Source organism: Nelumbo lutea, chromosome 6, assembly GCF_056320005.1.
Source record: "Nelumbo lutea isolate HS-2025 chromosome 6, American lotus-T2T, whole genome shotgun sequence".
NCBI lineage: Eukaryota > Viridiplantae > Streptophyta > Magnoliopsida > Proteales > Nelumbonaceae > Nelumbo > Nelumbo lutea.
In genome coordinates, this window is record NC_142689.1 from 9,900,384 (window position 1) to 9,925,716 (window position 25,333).

General features: G+C 38.7%; 2 protein-coding genes across 3 annotated transcripts; both read left to right on the forward strand.

Annotated features, from left to right (window-relative positions):
* Positions 1-896: 896 nt before the first annotated feature.
* LOC148847257 (glucosamine inositolphosphorylceramide transferase 1-like) lies at positions 897-21,108 on the forward strand. 2 transcript variants are annotated; one of them, XM_088948459.1, is made up of 4 exons: positions 897-1,826; positions 1,967-2,089; positions 18,600-18,767; positions 18,883-21,108. In XM_088948459.1, exons 1-4 carry the CDS (start codon positions 1,518-1,520, stop codon positions 20,563-20,565), a joined length of 2,283 nt encoding a protein of 760 aa, XP_088804585.1. In that variant the 5' UTR covers positions 897-1,517; the 3' UTR covers positions 20,566-21,108. The 2 variants fall into 2 exon arrangements, with proteins under 2 accessions (XP_088804585.1, XP_088804586.1); XM_088948460.1 differs by having other exon boundaries at positions 1,211-1,826; positions 1,970-2,089.
* On the forward strand, positions 10,508-12,149 carry LOC148847258 (uncharacterized). Its single transcript, XM_088948461.1, has 2 exons — positions 10,508-11,905; positions 12,043-12,149. Exons 1-2 carry the CDS (start codon positions 10,643-10,645, stop codon positions 12,073-12,075), a joined length of 1,296 nt encoding a protein of 431 aa, XP_088804587.1. The 5' UTR covers positions 10,508-10,642; the 3' UTR covers positions 12,076-12,149.
* Positions 21,109-25,333: the final 4,225 nt, after the last annotated feature.

Consider the following 25,333-nt stretch of genomic DNA (forward strand, 5'->3'; position numbering starts at 1 on the left):
AGATTTGTTATGCTTTTTAGTGGATAAAATGATTAAATGATAAAATAGCATGAGTTTGGAACCATGGGTGTTTATTGAATAAATGCTGTCACATAGGTGCTATTTCAGCATTTCTCTATTATGTGGATCCGTAACATAGACTTGTAAAAGTAGACATTGATTTATGTGCATTCTATCATTTGGGGAAACTTCATTTTAGCGGTTCCCCCAACCAATACGTATTTTATTTAGTGCTAAGCAGTTTCTTTTATTTTTTTTAATATATGATATATTTTCAATATCATAGTCGGACTTCAAAAGAAGGGAATTGGTTAATAACATTTTGTTTTTCTAAATTTTCGTTCCTACTTAAGCATGAAGGATGTTTTTGTACCACCTTATACTAACATGCATCCATATAATATAAAGGGAACACTTACTTTAGTTTTATTATAATCATAAAAGTTAAATTTGATTATATTTTTATTTGACACGCATCTTTATAATAATAAAAATAATGGCGAGAATATATCCTTAGATAGTTCTACTGGCAAGAGTAAGATTAGCATCTCTAATGGTTGATTGATGTTACTCTTTGAAGGCTCTCCATTGTAAAGTCAATGCAACTCAAGTGCACTCATTCCATCTCCACCTATATTCTTTAATGCTTAATATGTAAATCCAAATGATGTTGGTGAGAAAAACAAAAAAAAAATCATGGGGAAATCCTAAAAGACATCTCATGAAATTTCTCAAGGAAGTTCCCACAACCTTTCCTCTCCCACAACTTTCCAAAGAATCAAACACAACCTTGAAGGATTGAATTGTTCTCTTTCAAAATTCAATTTAAAATTGATGCGTGGAATCCTAATCAATCCACCAGCTTGATAAGGACCCAAAAACTCATTTCATTCCCAACCATTAACCCAAACCTCTGGCCCTTGTTCAAGCAAAAAAGAAACCATGTCACTATCACTCAAATATCTTACCCCACCAATCCAACATTCCAACATCAGTCTGGACTTGTAAATATGATGTTGGTGATAATGATGTATAGTGTGAATTCGCAAATTGCCCATTTTGAATCTGTGGATCATTTTAACCCAAAGGTTAATACCAGAGAAGCAGAGCAAAATTGAAAAGTCCACAAATGGGACAGTGGGGAGAAGCTTCTCACAGCAGCCTTGAGCCTCCTTGACCGATAAATGGCTCGTCATAAGTCACTTCCCTCTCTCTTAATAAAGTATCCATTTTCGAATTCTGACAAAACATTTTCCTCGAACGCCGACCGGCGGGGCCGCGTTGTGTCATCGTCAAAACTTGAATGCAGACTGCATTCAAAGACTCGGAGGAAGGAAGGGAGTGGGGGAGGGGTCTTCGTCCATTCATCGTTTTCTTCGCTCATTCAACCTTTTTCTCAAATGCATTGTTGTTTCTCCCGGCTCATACTTTTCTCAGGGTGGCCGTTCGATGACGCAGATTGTCTATAAGATCGTGTTGTCTAGAGGAGTTGTTGGTGTTTCGGGGTTTTTTGGGTTATGGGTTCGAGTCCAGTTGTGGGCAGCGGTGGTAGCAGCAGCAGTAACGGGAACAGTTGCTGCGACTTGAGTCTCAAGTGCTGGTGTAGGTGGAGATGGGGTCGCTGTTTCCTGTCTCCGACTTTTCTCTTCCTTGTTGCTTCTATTGTTGTTTTTGGGTTCATCACTACTCTTTATGCTTGGCTCACTTTCCCCCCGTATGAACGACCGGTTCTTTCTTCTTCTGGTTGTCGAGAAGACCCCGAGGGTTCATGGTCGATCGGTGTTTTCTATGGGGATGCTCCGTTCTCTTTGAAACCCATAGAATCTGTAAGTTCCTTCGCTTTATTCTGAATGTTTTTTTTTTTTTTTTTTATGGGATTTCCTTTTCTTTCTTTGTTTTGGATCTGGGTTTTTCAGTTTACTTCTTTTGGTTGATGGGTTGTTTTTTGTTGGGGATTCTGAAACAGAAGAATGTGTGGAGGGATGAGAGCGCAGCATGGCCTGTCGCAAACCCAGTTGTTACTTGTGCCTCCGCTTCAGATGCGGGATTTCCTAGCAACTTTGTTGCTGATCCTTTCCTCTATGTTCAGGTACAATTTATTTTATTTTATTTTTCAAAATTTTGTTCTTTTTTTATTGTTAAAAAATGTTATTTTTTTTTTTCTGTTATTGTCGTTGTTTGGTAAACAACGCAACTTGATCAGTTTTGCTGATCCTTTCCTCTATGTTCAGGTACAATTTATTTTATTTTATTTTTCAAAAATTTGTTCTTTTTTTATTGATAAAAAATGTTATTTTGTTCTGTTATTGTCGTTGTTTGGTAAACAACGCAACTTGATCAGTTTTTTAGTCGCTTTTGAAACTGTGTCCAGAATGAAATTTGCAACATAGACCTTTTGTGATTATTATTCATGCAGCAAAGTTTGCTTTATCTAGTTCCACTTTGAGGCTTGTGCATGACACTACAAATAGAAAATTTATGCTGGTTTGTTTCAATTCTCTTCACTTCCTGTTTTGTTTTAGTCCTTATCGTTCCTAATCAAGTGGGCTGTAATGGATTAGCTTAACCTGTTTGGTGGTGCCTGATAGGTTTTCCTATATCCATGTTTCATAAGCTGACATACACATATTGTTTTCGGTCCCAAATACTTTTCTGGCCCTTAACTTGCTAGAAGAGTCTAAGGCATCAATAGGAGTAACATATTCTGAGATAGTAACAGACAACAAACCCCCAAAATACAAGAACTGTTTAGATGAACCGTTAGTAAGCTTCAGAAGGGGTGTTGTATGGATACAAACATGTGAGTTGAATTCTATTATGGGGAATTTAGCAAAACCATGAATTCTGGGACGTGGAAATGTATTTATTGTTAAAGAGTTTAAATGTTTGAATCTCTAGCATTTATAACCACAGGGAAGGGCATACAAATATAGAATATCATCTTTGCTACTAGGAAAATCCTTCAGAAAAAAAGATGGAATTCATAATGTGTGCTAATTGTTTCTTTATGTCAAACAATCAATGAGAAGAGCATAGTGATATGCACCATTCAAATACATGGAGTATTGGAAGCTGATGCATGTTTGCCAAATGCTTCATCCATTTTGTAGAGTCCATGCAACTCTGCTCAGAAGCACTTCATTGGCCCAATTGCTTTGATTTGCATGTCAAGGTATTCCAAACATTGTTTGCAGCCCAAAATTTTGAAACAATACCAGAAGCAATGATCAAAGGAGTTTTATTAAATATGCAGAAAAAATAAGAGCCACCATATTCTGAAGGATTGGACCGCAGGGGAGCCATACACAGCAAATTGTTGACTAGACAATACTGGGGCATTTTGTAGAAGCATCATTTGGCTGTGAGGTCTCTGTTTTGAGGTTGATCTTTCCACCCACATTCCTTTCCAGTGTGTCAGCTAAACTAGTGGCCAATCTAATACCTGTTGGCATACTTGTGTATGACATGCTTACACAATGCTTATAAGATGAAGCCATATGGACAAAGAGGTTCCTTCCTAGTGATTTAGTGCTAAAGAAAGGGACTTAATAGAGCCAAAGTGGATGGGTACTGAGAAAGGACGGAAAGGTCTCTAAATCATCATCCCCTTTTTTTGAGAAAAGGTAATGTAAATTTATTGATAGAAAAAACTAGTACAAAGGCCCCCCAACTAAACACCTTAGATGGGGAAACAGCCCAAACATAACAAAATTAGCCATAGGCTCCTAGAATTCAACCTAGCCCCCAACTCAGCAGCCTGGATTCCCTTTGAGGCTGAGATCCAAGAAATCAGCTTTCCAACAGACATGGAAATCAGGTCTTCCGGATCCTTATAGATATTCTGAAATAGTCTTTTGTTCCTTTCTGCCCAAATGGTGCTGATGACTGCAGCCGGAATGGACATCCACACAGCTGAAGCAAGTTTTGACAAACCCAGTAATCCCCAGCTCCACAACATCTCCTTCACCGAAGCTGTCATTGACCAGGCAAGACCCACCGAACCAAGAAAATGATTCCATATTCTAGCTGAAATTGATCAATGCAGAAACAGATGGAATTGATAAAAAAAAATGCAGAAACAGATGGCTGCTATCTTCCACTCCTTGACCACATAACTCACACCTCTGGTCCTGGATATGAACCCCTCAACCTTTTGTTTTTAACTTATTGATGGATGGGATATTAAAGATTGGATTTTAGAGGTGGCAATTGTTTGAAGAGTAGAGGGTGAATTGTCAGTGGCATCTATTTGGCTGCTCATGTTGGACCTTCTGTTAAGGAAGGTGTTCAATTTTCATTCCTCTGACCTAGGTGGCAATTGCATTCCCTTAGCATAGAGATAGGCCTACTTTTTCCTTTTCAAGCTCCTAGGGTTCTGCATGCCTATATTGTTTCAGTTTGCTGATTTATGAATGGTAAAAGGGTGCAAAATACTTCATTAATGATTAGCTACTCTAGCAGGTGTTAACCATGTTAACCACCAACAATCCTTCTGACATTATTAAGTCTTTAACTCCTTTATGGTGCTTTGCTTGTGAAAAGGACTGCTCCATTTTATATAGTTCTATGATATATCAGGGTTAGGCAATCTCTCTTTCTGTTCTCTCTGCTGACACTCCTTGAAAACACTTCCTCTTTGAACTACATCAGTTTTAGCATCTTGAGCTATCACTAGTAGTACCCTCTAGACTCTTGCACCTCATTCCCCCAATTCTGACCTCTGCTTGGTCTTGGCTCTATTGTCATGGTGTTGATGACATTGAGTGAACTAAGGTGGATTTTTCTCTGACTGCTGTTAATCTGGGTTTGTATTCCCTTAGCTGGAGATTCTATGAGCAGATGTGGCTTAGAGTCCAAATTAATCTTCTACAGTGGGATACATGATGCTAGACCATGTGATATAATTCCCATGAAATGCTCAAAGGGAAGCATTTATTTTAATGTTTTGTGGGATAGGGGGCTCTTGATTTGGATTAAATGTTAACAACCACATCTGTGTTTAATTACGGACCATAATTCTAATGATCAGTCAATTCTTAATTCTATTGAAGCCTCTAGGTTGCCAAATTAAGATTGTGCGTTGTGACCAGGAAGCTGTACATGGTCTGTTTCAAAATACCTGCTAAAATTATAAAATATTTTCTTGCTGTATACCTTAGTAGAAACAAAGTCAAAATGTCTCTGTCAGGGATTTTCCATGCTTTTCTTCTAGCCTAGCTGGGGCAGAGACAGAAATATTCATTTTGGGGCTAGATTACTTTTCTTGGGGAAGAATTAATGAAAGTACTAAAGAATCTCAACCCATTACTTGGTGTAATGGCAAAACATTGGGCTCGCAAGCATGAGAATTCGGGTTCAAGTTTGAGAGTGGCCACTTTGTGCAAACTGCAAAGAATGGAAAAGGTTAGGACCATATCAAGTCTACCCCTCCCAAGACACTAGATAGCTAGGAGCCTAGGACCAACATTGAGTAAATGGCATTTTTTATACTAAAGAATCTGTGCAAAGTATCTAATGAAAATTTATCTAGTGCTTCTTTTACTTTTCTAGTTACTAACTTTCCATGCTATTTTCCATTATATTTCTATGCTCAGAGGTACCTGAACTTAAAATTGTTCACTAGTTTGCATCAAAACTTGGTTTACAAGAACTTGTTTTGTAAAGAAAAAAATGGAAAAAACCATGGTAGATTAACAAAACAGTTTATCAATTAAAACAAGATCTTGCAAATGACAAATGGATAATTACTTCAAATGACAATAGCGCCAATGTAGCAATAAATAATCCTAAAAAGTAGTTAAGTTAAATTTTGAAATTAAAAAATAAGATATTGATAGTAAATAACAATCTATTTACCTCTTAGCTAAGTACAGCTATGCTGGTTTGACTGTGAGAAGAGCTCTTTGCTTTGCAAGGCTTTACTTGATGAGGAGCCTTTCAGTCATATGGGACTATGGGAGTGTATGGACGTGTTTTGAAAAGATGGTGATAAGTAATTATTTTTTCCCTGAAAAGAATAAATGACCAGTGAGTCAAGGACAATTACTTGAAAACTTGGTTACCCTTTGTAGGTGGGGGTGTGTGTTTAGTGGGTTTGTGCTCCCTTCTTTTTCCCCCATTCTTTCATAATCTTGTAGAAGAAAATGAGATAGTATTGTTAGTTATGTAGGAGAGTGAGTAGTCCCAGGCAGTGACAAAAGCAGACCTTTGTATGGACTGGAGCAGCACCAAAGAGGAGAGCTGATAATTATGGACAATAGACTTATGCACTAATGAGCAGTGACCAGAAGATATTAATGACAAGCAAAGAGGTTTTAAGTCATTAATTTTGGACATATCAGCGGGAAGGCTTGTTAAGCTTTTTGGAAATTAAGTAATGAAATGGTAAAACTGTAAATATAATTCTATTCATTCAAAAACCAACAAGGGCCACAACACAATTTACTAGAAGCATAACTATACTCTTCAGAACCCAACTAGAAGGACCCTATTTACAGTTTGAACATTTGAGTTTGGATCCCCCTTGACAGGCTTCAAATCCAACTAAAAATTGACGGCAGGCAACTCATAATTTATAATTGGTTTAAGCCCAAGATAAACCTGTACTGACTTAGACACTTAAGCAGTTATGAATACCCACTACTAATCCTATTAACACTAAATTAACTAAAACAACTTTAAAATAGACCATAATTTTGAAAAGTTACTGGTTATACTCTAGGACATTGAATATTTCTCCCACAATCATTTTAGATCAGTGTAAGGACATCTTTTTTGATTTGTCATTTGCCTTTTGATGTATAAATAGTGAATGCAAACTTATATATGAATTTACATGGTTCTGACTATTAACCATGTATAGAGCACTCTAACCCTTAGGTTTCCCCTGAATTTGATCTATAGACTATAGTAATATAATCACAATTTAAAACTGAAATCCTGTCACAAGCTGATTCTATCAGTAAGATGGTTATAGCATTCCAAAAACACCTTTTATTTACAATATCTTGGTCTCATAGGATAGGCAACTGAAAAGCCTATCTAATGAGGCCAAAATTAAGTCAGAAAAAAGAAAAACCAAAGTTTGACTCTAAAGCTTAGGATGCAAGAAAATTGATGTGGCTACAATTTGAACTTCTGAAATTCTAATACTTCATTAACACCTTTAAGCTATCCTGATTCTTGGACTCATAAAATATATTCCTGTGACATGTTCAAAATAGATAACTACTCTGCGAAGCTGAAATTGACCCAAAAATGAAATACCTGTAGGTTATGGAACTGTCATTGGAATAGAAGTTGGGAGAAACTTGGTTTCTTTCTTTGATTATGGAACTGTCATTAAGATGGATGATATATGCTATTGTCTAAGGGATTTGGGAAGGGAGCAATACTTCAGTCTTCCTTAATAGAAGAGGATATTTTCTAGGCTGATTTGGTTTTTGTCATACTGATTGCTTGTTGAAACAGGTGAAAACCTCTAAAGTATCTTAGTCGATTCTTTGATCGGGTGGTGGCGATTTATTGCTTTCTGCCAGCCTGTGGGGTTGGATCTTTCTTCTTCTTTCCTTCCTAGTGAGGGTGTCATTTAACTTGCCTTTGACTGACTAGCCCTGTCAATTCTGGGGCCTTGGGTAGGTGGTGCCTTTGGAGATAGAAGAAAGGTGATTCTGGCATAGTCATGGCTTGTGGGAGATTATGGTTTACTAGAAGTAAAGCTTTACTCCCCTTCTTAAGGTCATGGATTTTAATTCTCCATGGGCTTTGAGGTAACCTGTATTGAGGGTATTGACTGAATGAGACACCCCTCCTTGGGTCCTTTGAGACTGGGTTATTATATTTGTCAGGCCAAATCCTCGATGTTTAGGCTGAACACTCTATTCTGTGGACCTTGAAATCTGCGAATGCAGCCAATCTGAGCTTATGGCAGTCTTACAAGGCCTATGAGTAGAGAGCTGGGTTTCAGAAATATATTGAAGGGGGCTCCTGGGTAATTGTAGATAATAGCCAAGTTCTGTGGCAATGTAAATATGTTATGAGGGAACATGCAAGAAAAGCAACTGATGAGAGAAGTTGGTACTAGCTTCTTTCATAAAAAAAAAAAGTTGGTACTAGCTTCAAATGGGTCCAGACTTCAGAGGCTAAACAAGGGGTGGATTTGTAATGTTTCATTGGAAAAGTGGGTTACTAATCAAATATGAAGAAATTGTGGGTTACCAATCAAATATGAAGAAATAACATCTTGCATAAGCATGGTATCACTCCATTCTCATTGAGCATCACAACTACTCTTCAAAATATTGCTTTTTGGTATGAAAATGAAAGACTTGATCTTCAATATGTTATGAAACTCAGAAAATATAAGCTTGTATATATATATACTGAAAAGCAGTAAGTTTTAAAATTTCCTATGCAATCTTAAGGTTATGGAGATTCCACTAGGGCAGAGCCTTTAGCAGTCCTACATGAATTAGGTTTTACGTTGGGTCCTTAATCACATTTGCGCCCCACATGCATATCTCAGCGTGCATTGGGAATATCTCCTGCACTTCTCATAGGAAGATGTTAGATGTTCCCAATACACATTTGGGATGTGTTGTGGGGCTCATAATGTGGGGCACCAATGTGATCTCGGTGGAGGGGGTTTCCAAGGTGGTGGTATGCTGGTTAAGGAATAATGCTCCGGGAACATGGAAATTTAGTTACTTGTTGAGGGAAGTCAGATTATTGGCAGAAGAATTGCTATTTTGCTAGCCACTTTCCATTGGGATTTCCTAGAACTCTAGAAGTGCAAATTGCATGGCTAATACATTAGCAAGACAAGGAGTAAGTAAATCACATCTCTTTTGGGGGCTTGTTCCAGGGGGAAATAATGTAAAGCGTTGGGATGGGCAGTGAATGGTAGCCTACAACTGAACATATCACTTTTTAAATTTGTGAACCATTCTTTTATATAAATTAATATAACTCTTTGATTTTCACTGATCAGAAAAAGAAAAATTGTAATGTCTTTATCTTGAACCTGCCACAACCCTCCAAATCCAACCAAGAATTGCAGGGAGAAAGTTATTTTTAATTAAAGTGCAACTCCTGTAAAATTTTTCTCCAATCAATTTGATCTCTCAAGCCTAAGTGCCCGCTTGGCAAGTCTTTTTGGGAAGATCTTCTGGTAGCTTTGACAGTCAAAAGGCGCATTGAGCTTTTGCATGAAGATCTGAGTAGCCCGAAGCTAGTTTGGCAGACACATCTTTCCGTGTCTTTCCGCGCGAGAATAAAACGCGAAAGACGCAAAAAGCTTCATTTGAAGCTTCCGAAATCAGCCCAAAATGGGCTTCTCACGTCTTTTCGGCGCTCCGGCTTTTGGTGGCTAGATCTTCTGCGTACCAAATGGAAATAGACCAAAAATCGGTGTGCCCGGCTTGTAAACAGCTGAAAGACCGTGCGAAAAGACACGCCAAACGGGCTCTAAATAAACACCTCAACCCAAAGGTAATTAGCAAAATAATTAATGATGCTGCCATTTATTTCTGGCCCATGTGCAATTCATTTTTTTTGATAAATAACATCAATTCCATTAAAATAATGAATAGATACATTAATTCCATTAAAATAATGCTTCCATCAATTGCCTGGCCCATGTGCAATTCATTTTTTTTCATGAGTTGCAAACAATTTTTATGCATTATTTATAATAAGAGGAAAAGTTCTATACCCTTTTATCTACTCTCTTACATTTTCAATTCCGATTATGTATTACTGATAACAAAAAAAGGGACTTGAGTGTTTCTTCTCTACATTATTAATTCCAATTTGTCCCCATAAAATTTTATACTTTTTCACCACACTATTCTTTATATCCACTCATTTCATCCTTTCCTTGGAGAAGCACTTGGTTTGCCACTTTCTCCAGTTATTTTCTTGCTCTAAGAAGCCTAACATGCCTGTCTTCTTTGTTTTGGCTGATTGCACCTGCCTTCATGTGTTGATTCAACATATTGCTAACATGCATTTTTCATCCTATCATTTTCTTTTTGTCCTCTTATGATGGAGGCCCATCCCAAGGCCCATCTCACCCCTAGGGGCGGCAGCTTCTAGGATAAGGTCAAGAGTCCAAGATGAGTCAAGAAAGGATAATTCAAGATCCATCAAGACTTAATCCAAGACCCCAAGACTTATCAAGAATCCAAGATTATCAAGACTCTTCTAAGATTAGCAAGAATTCAAGACTCCAATTAAGATCCAACAAAGACTCCAAAAAGCATCAAGAAATCTAAAACTCCCAGATTCATGCATAAGGAGAACCAGGGAGATCGGATGGTGGAAGATCAAGTCCAAGAAATCCAAGAGGGTTCGACCTTATCAAGACAACCCAAGAGGATCAAGATCAAGATCAAGATTCATGTTCTTTCCTAGTCCTTTTACAATTTCCAAATGTATTATAAATACTGCTATTTTCCCCAAGTTAATCAATTCCATACTTCAGATTTTCAGAATTTCTTCAAGTTTTCCTCTTCCTATTTTCGCTACCTTTTCTCTCTCCTAGAGAAATCGGTGTTTTCGCTAGGTGCTTGCATAGCCAGCCCCGATTCTCATTGCTTCCACGCTGCGTCAGGTGGTATCAGAGCAGGGAATTCGCCCAGTCATGTCCAACTCAGACGGTAGCAGTCGCAACCCACCCTATGATGGAGATCAGGGGTTCCCATCTGTTTGGAGAGCAATCGAAGAGCAGCGTACAACCACATGTAACATCGAACAGCAGTTGGCAGAGGTGACTGGACAATTGCAAACCTTGTTACGGGAGGTTGTCCTACGAATCCCAGAAAATCCACAGCAGATCGCAGGAGACGACCACGACAGACCAACCGTCGCTACTGCGTCCCGACGTCCAGTTCTTGACGACGACAGTGATGATGATTTCGAATTTGGTGGTGCTCCAGTTCTTCCCGGCAACGACAGAAACGACAGAAATTGGCACAATCAAGTTTATTTCAACCCCCGTAGGAATAATGATGAATTTAAACTCAAGGTAGATATTCCTACTTTTAGTGGAGATCTTGGTATAGAGGGACTTCTGGATTGGATCACAGAAGTCGATAGGTTCTTTGATTACATGGAAATACCAGAGGAACGAATAGTAAAACTAGTAGCTTTCCGATTAAAGGGAGGCACATCTGTTTGGTGGGAACGGATGAGAGAGACCCGGATGAGAGAAGGAAGGGGTCCTGTTCGAACCTGGAGGCGCATGAAACAATTAATCAGAGGTAGATTTTTACGTCCTGACTATAAACAATATATGTTTGAATCTTATCAGAGGTGTGCGCAGGGTTCTCGTAGTGTTAATGAATATACATCTGAATTTTTGAGATTAGCTGAAAGAAATCAATTATCTGAAAGTGATAACCAGCAGGCAGCCCGTTATCTAAGCGGTTTAAGACCGTCTATCAGAGATAAAATTGGTGTACAGATGGTTCTTAGTGTGCAGGAAGCAAGGAACCTAGCCTTGAAAGCAGAATTAATGTTCCAGGACAAGGCACGCAGTGATAATTATCGCCGGTACAACGGGAGCGACAACAGACCGGCAACTGTCGATAGGAACAAGTCAGTTCCGGCAGTACAACCCTCTCACCCGGCAAGTACAAGTAACGCCGGTAAGGCTACTACAGGAGGACATACTCGAGGTAATCCTTCCAACCCTCCTAAACCCAGTAACCCTTATACAAGGCCTGCTCCTATTAAATGTTTTAAATGTAATGAGGTTGGACATAGATCCAGTGACTGTCCCAGGAGGAAGGTAGTTAATATGGTAGAAAGGGAAGAGGAAGAAGATATTGAGGAAGAAGTATATTGTGGACCTGATGGGGAGGATGAAGAGGGTCCATATGAACATGAGGAGTATACTTGTGTGGTAAGAAATTTAATGTTGTCCCAGAAAAATAAGGATACTTCTCAACGGCACAGATTATTTCGTACCAGATGTACTGTCAAGGGAAAATTATTTAATTTAATTATTGACAGTGGTAGTCAAGAAAATATTATTTGCAGGGATGTCATCCAACAATTACAGCTGATTCCTGAAAAACATCCCAACCCATACACAATTGGGTGGATCAAGGAAGGAGGCGGCGTACGAGTGGAAGAACGCTGCAAGGTACCTTTTTCAATTGGTAAGTACCATGATGAAGCATATTGTGATATTGTAGATATGGATGCTTGTCATATTTTGTTAGGGAGGCCTTGGCAATTTGATACAGACGCAAGGCACATGGGTAGGAAGAATACCTACCAACTTGAAGAAGAAGGTACACGTTATACTTTGTTACCCATAGCAGAAAAAAATATTACAAATACTCCGAAGGCACATGAGAAAAATTTCCTTACCATCACCCATCATTATGCAGAATTTGTTAAAGAATGTAAGGATACTCATGAGATACATTTGTTAGTAGTAAAAGGAGAATATGTTAATGATGAAAATATAATTCCAACTGAAATACAGGGACTACTGGATGAATTTAATGATGTAGTTCTAGAGGAGTTACCAAATGAACTCCCTCCCATGAGAGATATACAACACCATATTGATTTTGTTCCAGGTGCTAATCTACCTAACCTCCCACATTACAGGATGAGTCCTAAGGAGAATGAAATTTTACGAGAAAAGGTAGAAGAATTATTGAAAAAGGGACACACTCAAATCAGCATGAGTCCTTGTGCAGTACCTGCCTTATTAACACCTAAGAAGGATGGCAGTTGGAGAATGTGTGTCGACAGCAGGGCCATTAACAAGATCACCATTGAGTACAAATTTCCCATTCCTAGGCTGGACGACATGCTGGACCAACTAAGCGGAGTTGTAGTTTTCTCAAAAATAGATCTCAGGAGTGGATATTATCAAATCAGAGTCCGTCCCGGAGATGAATGGAAGACGGCCTTCAAGACTAGAGATGGTTTGTTCGAGTGGTTGGTCATGCCCTTTGGACTAACCAACGCACCCAGCACTTTCATGAGACTGATGAACCAGGTATTGCGTCCCTTCATTGGTAAATTTGTGGTAGTCTATTTTGATGATATTTTGATATACAACAAATCTATCACTGAGCATGTGGGACATATTAGGGAGGTCTTGAAAACATTGAGGGAAAATAAATTATATGCTAATTTGAAGAAATGCATCTTTATGAATGATAATTTATTATTCCTGGGATTTATTATAAGCAATGATGGTGTGAAAGTAGATGAGGAAAAGGTGAAAGTCATTAGGGAGTGGCTGACCCCATCCACTGTCACAGATGTCAGGCGATTCCATGGGTTGGCAACCTTCTATAGGCGTTTTATTAAGAATTTTAGTAGTATCATGGCTCCCATTACTGAATGCTTGAAAAAGGGGAAATTTCAATGGGGAGAAGAACAAGAGCAAAGTTTTGCTCTCATAAAAGAAAAGTTATGTACTGCTCCTGTTCTTGCCTTACCTGATTTCAATAAATTATTTGAAGTTGAATGTGACGCCAGTGGAGTTGGCATGGGGGCTGTATTGTCCCAAGAGAAAATACCCATTGCCTTCTTTAGTGAAAAATTATGTGAAGCCAGGAGAAAGTGATCTACTTATGATAAGGAGTTTTATGCTGTGATAAGAGCCTTGAAAACATGGGAACACTATCTAATTGCAAAAGAATTTGTTCTCTATACTGACCACCAGGCCCTAAAATATCTTAGTGGGCAAAAGCAATTAAGAAGTGATTTACATGCCAGATGGTCTGCTTTCTTAGACAAGTTCCCATATAAAATTGTGTATAAGACAAGACAACAAAATAAAGTGGCTGATGCACTTAGTAGGCGTGTAGCTCTCATCAAGACCCTCAGCGTTGAGATCGTGGCTTTTGAGTGCCTAAAAGACTTATATGCCCGAGATGAAGACTTCCAACAGGTATGGGAGAAATGCGTGAATAAGCAGCCAGTAGAAGACTTTTTCATCTATGACGGGTTCCTTATGAAAGGGGAATAGCTGTGTATCCTTTGCACCTCCCTCCGCGAAAAGATCATTAGGGATTTGCATGGGGGTGGACTAGTAGGACACTTGGGAAGGGACAAAACAATAGAAGCTGTTAAGGGGCGATATTACTGGCCGAAATTGAGAAGGGACGTGTCTACCATCGTAAGCAGGTGCTATGTTTGTCAGACAACTAAGGGACAAACCCAAAACACAGGTCTCTACATGCCCCTCCCCGTTCCTACTGCTATTTGGGAAGACTTGTCCATGGATTTTGTGCTAGGCTTACCAAAGGCCCAAAGGAACATGGACTCCGTCTTCGTGGTAGTTGATAGGTTCTCAAAAATGGCCCACTTCCTCCCATGCAAGAAAACAACAGATGCATCCGCAACAACCAAATTATTTTTCAGGGAGATCGTTCGCTTACATGGGGTACCCAAGACCATCACTTCAGATTGTGACACATGGTTCGTTAGTCACTTTTGGATGACCCTGTGGAGGTTGTTTGATTCATCACTTAATTTCAGCAGTACAGCCCATCCGCAGATAGATGGACAAACAAAAGTGGTAAATCGAACCTTAGGGAATTTAATTCGTAGCATATGTCGGGAACGACCGAAACAGTGGGACTTCGCCATAGCCCAGGCTGAGTTTGCCTATAACAATGCAGTACATAGTTCTACAGGCAGATCCCCATTCTCCATCGTGTACATGAAGGTCCCTAACCATGCGCTGGATCTAGTAAAACTACCAAAGGTATCCAGCGCCAGTGTCTCAGCAGAGCAGATGGAAGAACAAATCCAGTCTGTCCAAAATGCCGTGAAGCAAAAGCTAGAGCAATCCAACGCCAAGTACAAGAAGGCCGCAGACAAACACCGCCGATCTCAAGTGTTTGATGTAGGTGATGAGGTTATGGTCTTCTTAAGGAAGGAAAGAATCCCCGTAGGTACCTACAACAAGTTGAAGCCTCGGAAGTATGGCCCATACAAGATCGTGAAGAAGATTAATGACAATGCCTATATAGTGGACCTACCAGATCATATGGGTGTATCCAAGACCTTCAACGTTGCTGACCTTCACCGGTACCTGCCAGAGATAACACTTGCCTATCCTCGTCACGACTCGGGGTCGAGTTCTCTCCAAGTGGGGGAGAATGATGGAGGCCCATCCCAAGGCCCATCTCACCCCTAGGGGCGGCAACTTCTAGGATAAGGTCAAGAGTCCAAGATAAGTCAAGAAAGGATAATTCAAGATCCATCAAGACTTAATCCAAGACCCCAAGACTTGTCAAGAATCCAAGATTATCAAGACTCTTCTAAGATTAGCAAGAATTCAAGACTCCAATTAAGATCCAACAAAGACTCCAAGAAGCATCAAGAAATCTAAAACTCCCAGATTCATGCATAAGGAGAACCAGGGAGATCGGATGGTGGAAGATCAAGTCCAAGAAATCCAAGAGGGTTCGACCTTATCAAGACAACCCAAGAGGATCAAGATCAAGATCAAGATTCATGTTCTTTCCTAGTCCTTTTACAATTTCCAAATGTATTATAAATACTGCTATTTTCCCAAAGTTAATCAATTCCATACTTCAGATTTTCAGAATTTCTTCAAGTTTTCCTCTTCCTATTTTTGCTACATTTTCTCTCTCCTAGAGAAATCGGTGTTTTCGCTAGGTGCTAGCGGACGCCCGGTGCTTGCATAGCCAATCCCAGTTCTCATTGCTTCCACGCTGCGTCATCTTATCTGTCTGATCATTCTTTCTCATTTTTTTAACTATCTGTCTGATCATTCTTTCTCATTTTTTATATGCTTTTGTACTTGTTTAATTTCATATCAATAAAATCTTTTAGTCTCTTTATCAATAAGAAAAACCCAAAATTCTTTAGATCCAAAACCTAAGAAAGTGTGAGTGACTCAACATGCGTAGTCATTTTAACTCATCAGTTCATTGTCTCCATATTTTATAATCTTGGATTTGTTGGAAAGCTTGGTAGATCGCTCCCAAAGTACTAAATGGAGGTGTCTTTATCACATCTTGACACAAATGGTTGGAATTGAATAGCATCACTTGGATCCATATATACTTTATACTGCCATGTTGCAGTGGATAGTTGTTGGTTGTATTTTTTTTTTGAGAAAAAGGTAAAGTAATATATTAGTCAAAAGCAATAACCAAATCTGCACAACCAGGAGCTATGCAGTGCTCAATCAGTAGCTGTACATCAAACTAAAAGATTACTCGGTATGCATAGATGCAAAAAGAACTCCAGGATTACAAAAGGAGCTTATGAGACCCTATCCATGAATACATCCAACCCCAAAAACCTTTACATAAATTATCCTCTGAAACATACATATTTTCAAACATTTTTTTGTTTCTTTCTGTCCATATTGTCCAGATCACTAAAGCTGGACCTGCTCTCCAAATTACCTTGCCTTTTTTCGAAAGCCCCTTCAGATGCCAACTCTGAAGAACTGCTAGCACATTTTCTGGGAAACAAAACTGAGCTTCAAACAGCCCCAAAAACCTTGTCCAGAGGAGATGAGCAACTCTGCAACGAATTAGTAAATGTTCCAAGTCCTCAGATGCTTCCCCACACATAATGCACTTGCTAGGCAACACACTCATCTCCCTTCTGGCCAGAACCTCAGCTGTCAAACATTTACCTGACACTGCCACCCATAGTAAAAATGCAGCTTTTGGAGGGGCAGCAGATTTTCATACAACAGCTTCTGGGAAATCCACCACCTCTACCTCCGCGAGTTTGTTGTAGAAGGTCTTACTGTGAAACATCCTTCTTTATCCCACTTAATTATCCTATCTCTGTCTATGGACCCAGGAGTTATACCAGATAGCTGCTGCATCAACTCCATCCACTCCCCAACCTCCCAATCTTTTAAATTCCTTCTGAACACCGAATACCAAACTGCAGAATCTCCTACCTGAGGGTCACTGCTAATGATTTCTAGGTGAAGAAGATGAAGCCATTTACACTAATTAATGTTTCACTTTCCATTAGGTGCTGTAAGATTCTGAAGTGGTCTGAAGTTCTAATTTCACTTTCCTTGCCCATTTTAGATTTCTAGTCTCCAGCTTGCTAATACCTCGTCATGAAAGTATAGAACAACACTAGTTTTCTTTTATCAAAATGCATAGTTTTCATCCATGAGACCATGAATCACATGTTGTATACTCGTAGCCTTTTTCCCTTTAGAACTTTTCTTCACCGATCTGATTATTTCAATGGGAAATTATCACTATAATATAAGCATACTGCATACCAATAAAATAACAGGTCCTTTGTTGCAGTAAAAGTGCGGGGTATGCAGTAGCAATTCTGCTTTTCCTTGCCTTGTAAGGGGCCAGGGTGCAATTGGGAATAAAGTGAATATCAGGTTTAGGACACTTGAGCTGTGGCTAGTGGATTGTTGTGAAATATCAAATATATATTTATGAATGTGAGGCTAAGAGTTTATTTGTCAGGTGTTAGTGGTTTATGGGCCTAAACTCCTAATACCAATGGGTGGTGCAGGCCTTGATTTTGAACTTGCATCAATTTATGTTTTCGGCATTAGAGCTTGCACCACATTTGGTTTCACTTCGTCATGGTTTTAAACTAATAAAAAATTCAATTTCTTTTTCACCAAAACATTTCTATTTTTCATGACAACTTAAACAAAATTTTCCTGATCAAAGTTTTGGCTAGAATTTGATAGGTTTCCATCAAATTTTAATTTTGTTTTGATGGTTTTAACTGAAATGTTACACTCACAGCAGAAGAAATGTATAAATGTTGATCTAAATGTATAGTTGTTTCAACTTTCAACTGAAGCTCTAAGGCAGAGTTTGGGAGTGCTTATTCTAATAAGCGGCCATGAGTGTTTGGTGAAAAAGCACTTATTTCAAACAGGGGTAGTATAAGTATTTTCAAAATGATGTGGTGGGCCAAGACAGGCCAGAAAGGAAATAAGCACTTAAAATAAGCCCAAAATTTGGGCTTCTTGGATAAGCACTTATTCAGGCATATTTTCCAAATGCAAATATGTGCTTATCAGTGTGGTTCTGGCCCAAAACAAGTGCTCATTTTGAATAAGCACTTATTTTTAATCACTCGCAAACTTGGCCTAAATTACATTGATCTTGATAACATTAGACTTATTACTTTTTATTTGTTATGTCCTATTTTTCCTGTTTCAAACACTTTTTTGGTGATAAAATGAGCCTTAAGCATGTAGAAGTTACTTGTTCTGTTTGTTTTCTAAATTTTAACTTAATTTTCTAATATTTTTAATATTTTCCATTGTTTCCATAATTTTATAATGCTCCCATGAATTCTACATAAACTTTCACCTATTAATTCTGCCTCATAGGGGCCAAAATTTACATAAACCTAGTTTAAAACTTTGAATGCACTTGCACTTTCATCTATGTTGAATTCAGTTTCAGGGTTTGGCTTGGCATGGTTATACTTATTTTTGGGGACATTTAAAGAAGTTGGCTGCTGTGGCTTAACAAATGCCTTTTGTCTTTCCATTATTGTAATCTGATTTTTATGCTCTTATCATAGTAGCTAATGGCTTCTGCAATTGTTCTTTGATTGTGATTTAGGGTGATACACTTTATTTGTTTTACGAAACCAAGAACCCAATAACTTTGCAAGGAGATATTGGAGTTGCAAAAAGTACCGACAAGGGTGCAACATGGCAGCACTTGGGTGTTGCCTTAGATGAGGATTGGCATCTCTCATATCCATATGTTTTCAATTATCTTGGCCAAGTAAGATCAACACTTCCGGTTTATCTGTTCTCAATCTTTTGCTCTCTCACTCCCCCCCACCCCACCCCCCAGGAGCCTAAAGTTGATTTGTTTATTATTATTCTATTTCCAACAGATATACATGATGCCTGAGAGCAGTCAGAAGGGTGAACTTCGCCTATATCGTGCACTTAACTTCCCCTTACAATGGACACTGCACAAGGTTATCCTGAAGAAACCCCTTGTGGATTCCTTTATCATAAACTATAATGGAAATTACTGGCTCTTTGGTTCAGATCACAGTGGTTTTGGAACCAACAAGAATGGTGAATTAGAAATCTGGTATAGTACCTCACCTCTTGGTCCTTGGAAACCACACAAGCAGAACCCTATTTATAACACTGATAAGAGCCTGGGAGCTCGGAATGGAGGCAGGCCATTTATATACAATGGAAATCTCTACCGTATGGGTCAAGACTGTGGGGAAACTTACGGGCGGCGAGTCCGTGCCTTCAAGGTGGAAGTTCTAACGAAAGATGAATACAAGGAAGTTGAGGTCCCACTAGGAATAGAAGAGCCACAGAAGGGCCGAAATGCTTGGAACGGTGCTCGTTACCACCACCTAGATGCACAACAGCTAAGCTCTGGCGAGTGGATTGGAGTTATGGATGGAGATCGAGTTCCTTCAGGGGATTCTGTTCACAGGTTTATCCTAGGCTCTGCTTCATTTGCAGCTGTGGCTGCATTGGTTGTTCTTGTGGGAGTATTGCTAGGTGCTGTTAAATGCATTATCCCACTTAGCTGGTGCCCTGACAGCTCTGTTAAGAGAAGTGATTCCTTTTTAGCCTGGGAGCACTCACATTTGTTCTCATCAAAGTTGAGGCGGTTTTGTACTCGCTTGAATCGTGCAAGTTCTTTTGTTAGAGGCCGAATGAAGCTCAACAGTTGTGCTGGAAAATCAGTTCTGACATTAATATTTGTAATAGGAGTGGTACTGATGTGCACAGGGGTTAAATATATATATGGTGGTAGTGGTGCAGAAGAACCTTATCCTTGGAAGGGCCACTATTCACAATTCACATTACTAACAATGACTTATGAAGCTCGCATGTGGAATCTGAAAATGTATGTCAAACACTACTCAAGGTGTTCATCAGTGAAGGAAATTGTTGTTGTGTGGAACAAGGGCCAGCCCCCTGAATTGAGTGACTTGGACTCTGTGGTTCCTGTTAGGATCAGAATGGAAAAGCAGAACTCACTTAACAATCGCTTCAAGGTGGATCCACTAATAAAGACCAAGGCTGTTCTTGAGCTTGACGATGACATCATGATGACATGTGATGATGTTGAACGAGGGTTTAGGGTATGGCGGGAGCACCCAGATAGGATTGTTGGTTTCTACCCTCGACTCATCGATGGGAACCCATTGAAATACAGGGATGAGAAATATGCCCGAACTCACAAGGGGTACAACATGATATTGACAGGAGCTGCTTTCGTTGACAGTAAAGTAGCTTTTGAGAGGTATTGGAGTGAGGAAGCCAAAGCAGGAAGGGAGGTGGTGGACAAGTACTTCAACTGTGAGGATGTGCTTCTGAATTTCTTGTATGCAAATGCTAGTTCATCAAGGACAGTTGAGTATGTGAAGCCTGCATGGGCCATTGATACATCGAAGTTTTCTGGTGCAGCAATCAGCCGGAACACACAGGTGCATTACCGGATAAGAAGTGATTGCCTTCTCAAGTTCTCAAAGATGTATGGCAATCTAGCTAATAGGAAATGGGAATTTGATGGTCGGCAGGATGGTTGGGATGTATAGGCAGAAGGATTCTAACAACAGGTCACTTAACCACCTCTCTTTTTTATTCTTTCTTCTCCTTTTCTCTTTTCTTATATTTTTTCTATATTTTTTTTCTTGTAAACTCTATCTTTTTTCTTTTATTTTCTGGGTTTGTTTTGGGGGCATCGGTAGCTTTGGTTAGTCAATGTACATGTTTGAATCATGTCTTCTTTACTTCTTTTTGGGTGGGGGATGGTGAAATCAGAAATGTGAATTTGGTTTAGAAGGATTTGTTTTGTTGGATGTTGACACTCTAGAGGCAGAAAGAAAAATCGCAGTTTTAATTATCTGTTTTCTGACCGGTTTAAGTGCTGCTTCTGGTTGAGGGCTCTTTGGGACTTCATAAGCAACCTGGGCCATGACCCATGAGTACGAGGTATTAAAACCTTGGAAATGGGGGAGGAGATGTGCAGCGCAGATTCTGTGAAACTTGTTTCACAAAATAAAACTCTTGGTTGAAGATTTTTTGTTATTACATCACAAGGATCTTTTTATACAATTTATTGAAATTTCCCGTATCCAGTTCATGCCTGTATGTATTTGGCTAATCTTAGAAAAGGCTAAAATGTTCCATTAATTACTGAAGTAAAATGGTTTCCTCCCTTCTTATTATGACTTTCAATGGACTGAATATTGGTCTAACCCGATCCGGTCCAATATGAGTCCATGATAGATGGATCAGGTCCAATCCAATACGATAAATATTTTGAACTGAAGTGGTCTAATTTAATGTTGTATTAGATCATCCAATCTGTTCAAATCGGTTTTAGTTTAGATTGTGTTCAACCTGGTCCATTGAGACCTCTACTTTTCTGTCAATGGATTGGCAAATCAACCGTCTGAAATAAATCCATTAGTAGGCATTTTTTTTACTGTTACGCTGATGTGGTGCCTAATTGTCATAAACAATTGTAATTATTACCTGTTTCGGTTTTATAATTAAATAAAGTATAAAAGTTGAATGAAAAAACGGACATGAAATCAAACACATACCATGTCTGATTGTACTGTCCAATCCAAATCCTGTCCATTGACACTTCTACCCCTAAGGAAATTAGTCTCTGAGTTCAAAGAAGGTAAGCAAAGAGAGGTTGGGTTATTGTAAACATTGCTATCCATATCAATGGATACAATATTCTATACTTAAGATTGTTCAGAGACAATTTAGATCAAACCAAGACCAGTCTTATTCCTCAACGTTTTCGAACCACTGTTGACTTGGATGGTCAGACCGTTTGGCCCGGGAACCGTTCAAGTAACCAGTTCCGTTTTACCTAAAACCCGGAATCTAGGAAAAAATCATTGAAAAAGTCAATAAATTGTTGAGCCGGGTGGTTGAATCATCGATCCGTTTAATGGTTTTTAACCGTTTTTATTTTTTAAATTTTAATTTTTTAATTTTGCTGTCAGAATGGGCTATCCATTCAAACCGGACGGCTAGACCATTGACCCGGAAACCGGTGCCCAGAACGGTTCCATTTCTGACTCATTTTTAAAACGTTGCTATTCCTTATTAGCAAGTTCATGTATTAAACATTGGTCAAATGCGTTATTTTAGGTAAAAAATAGTATCAAATTCTGACTTGGTATATTTTTGCCTTTGATTTTAATTTTAATTCAAACTTCAGCACGTTTAGAGTAATTTTAATTCAAACTTCAACCTGGGGCCCTAACCTGATTGGCCTTTATTCTGTTAGTGTTAACTCAACCACTAAACTAAAGGCAATTTGGCCAACAAAGGATCAAAATCTCATTAAACCAATGAAATCAATTAGGAAAGTCAAAGTGCTACCCTAAAATTAAGACACTGGCATTTTCTAAAAATCAAATTTCCAATGAATGATGTACTACAACAAAATGGATGTGGATCCCCTGTGCAAAATTTGTGGGGAGAGCCCAGAGAATGAGGCCCATTTTTCTTGGGACTGCAGTTGTGGCTTCTTCTAAGACTATTGTGTCTTGCGTAGACATGTTCATGGGCCGGGCTGGGCCAAGCTCGGGCTGGACTTTAACTGTGTATTAACAATTTTTTTAAGGCCTGAGCCCGAGCCCGGCCCGACCATTGGGCCTACAATTTGGGCTCGAGCCCGGCCCTCATAAAAAGCCCGAAGCTCGAGCTTGGGCCTGGGCCCGAAATTTAGCCTATACTATTATTATTATTATTAATGTTGAAGCAGCTGAATAGAGAGAGAGATTGAAATTATAAAGAAAAGAATAGAATATATATTAAATTATAAAAATATATTTTAATAAATATTATGTTATTTATGTATTTTATATAATATATAAAATACATGTTATATATTTTATAATATATAATACTAAGTCGGGCCGGGCCAGGCCGGGCTTTTTTGACAAATCCCGAACCCGGCCCGAAACACAATCAGACTTACTGTGTTAAGCCCGAGGTCAGACCTACGGGCCTAATTATATGACCAAGCCTGGCCGGGGTGTGGGCCGGGCATTTGGGCTACCCGGCCCATGAACAGGTCTAACTTGCGCCATTAGAGGATGATGCTGTGCTGACTTAGAGGTCGTTAATATTATTTTTATATTTCATGAATTTGGGCCCTTTGCTCAGCCCAAAGAGTAGAGTCTGAAATCAAAACCATATATACTATATTATTGGGTTATTGGGTTAAGATCCAAGAGTTTAGGGATTACAACAATTGGGGTGGCTGAAGATACAGCAATGAGAAAGGGGTTAATTCTAGCAAGATGAATGAAGGATTCGAAAATTTGGTCAGAAGACAATTCCAAGCTGGTGGTGGACTGTATTAGGACATTTTCCTCTTTTTCTAAAAAGAGCAAAGTTTTTTTTTTTTTTTTTTTTTTTTTTTTCAAAATAACCACCCGGAAAATATGGACCACACATTGGGCACATATTTCCTTGTATGCCAACTATGGTTACTATGTTAATTGGCTACCATTATTATTATTTTTTTTAAAGAAAACCTAGAGAACACACAAGAAATTGCAATGTTGACATAAAATTCACATCCCCAAGTTATAGTACAAACACAATAGTTAATTAGTCATTCTGAGAAGTCTAGTGCAGGCGTTTTCTGGCTATCAACCATCGGATTGGAATCTGAAGGCGTCTGGAAATAGAAGGTGGGATATTGATTTTATTCCAAGCAGACATAAAATACTAATTGGGTTGTCAAAAAATTGTTGGTTTGCCATGTTAACCAAACAAGCTACAGTGGCCTGCTTATGACCTAAAAGAAGTGAACCAATCCCCTTTTGTGCTTTTAAGAGTAGCGCTGACTTCTAGGGGTGCAAGTTGGGTGGATTTGGGCCGGGTTTTAGTTCAACTCAGGCCTTAGGCCCAATTCAGGCCTGAGACCAACGTCAACCCCAAACTATTCAGCTTGAGCTTAGTCCACACTCAAATTTGATGCACTCAGGTTGGATTTGGGCCTGCGCTGGGTTTGGATTGATTAATTAACCCAAACTAAAAATCGATATATATGTGTGTGTATATATGTATGCATCCAAAATTTAAAAGCCTAAAAAAATTTTAGGCCTAAATCCAGCCTTAGGACCGAAAATTTAAGCCCATCCTATATAAAATTGCGGACTGGATTAATTCGGGCTCAGGTTGACCCCACCCAATTTGCACCCTAGTTATTGGCCCATCGGTGGTTGGACTTTGGGCAGGCCATTGATCAATAGTTTTACTTAGCAAGAGTTTAGGGGGGGGGGGTGTCCAATCCAATGAAGTCACCCAAATTAACTAGATGAGATTATTGGGCTAGCAGGTCTAAGTAGAAACATCCAAGGGTTTCTGTCTTGACCCGTTTGGATTCCTCCATGATTTTATTTAATACCTACCCATTCTTTTATCAGCAGACTTGATTTAATAATCCATTTGATCATAGAGAAGCCAAGGTTCAAAGTATTGATACGTACACAATTCAAACGTGCGATATTCTTATATTAATTTTTTCTTTTTTAAGCTTCAAGAATTGAGATAGGACATCTCTAGAAAGGATATTGACCTTTAAAAGTGTTCAAATATATTAATTTTTATTATTTAACGAAATTGTATCATTCAATATGCACCAATATGTATCTATACTTTGAACTTTGGAGAAACAGCATTTCTTGTTGGCCTTTCTCATTCTATATCCTATTATTTTTTTTTCCAACAGTCTTGGTTCATTTGATTTAATCCCAAGTAAGATATGCCATTATTATCATTATAAAGGAAATAGATTGTGGGGTTGGCAAATTGGTGAAGGTGTTCCCATCTTTCCAGACCATCCAAGGCCCTAGACTAGCCCCACATTACCAAGAAAATGTGTGTAAAGGCAAGATAAGCATATATTAATAATGTTAGGGCCATTTGATAACAGTTGAAGTGACTGAACAGAATGATTTATTGTGTTGTCTTTTAGTAGAAAAGTGATTAAATAATAAAATATTCGAGGTTATGGTAATTAACCCAACTTCAGTTTTAGTCATTAAAGAATTCACAGCTTCCTTAATTACTTATTCACTGAAAATAAAGAAATAATTTGTTCAGTTGAGCCACTTCAGCTCAGCTGTTACCAGAAAGTCCATTTAAAATCTTAATCGTCAGTTACCTCTTTCTCCTTATTGAATCAACTCCTTATTATACCATCCATCTTATTTCATGTAAAACTGCTAAAAGGGAAGAAAAATTACTACTTTGCTTTTTCTTTTTTTACCTTTTCTGTTATTTGATTGATTATTAAGTTCAGTTGTATAACTAACAGCC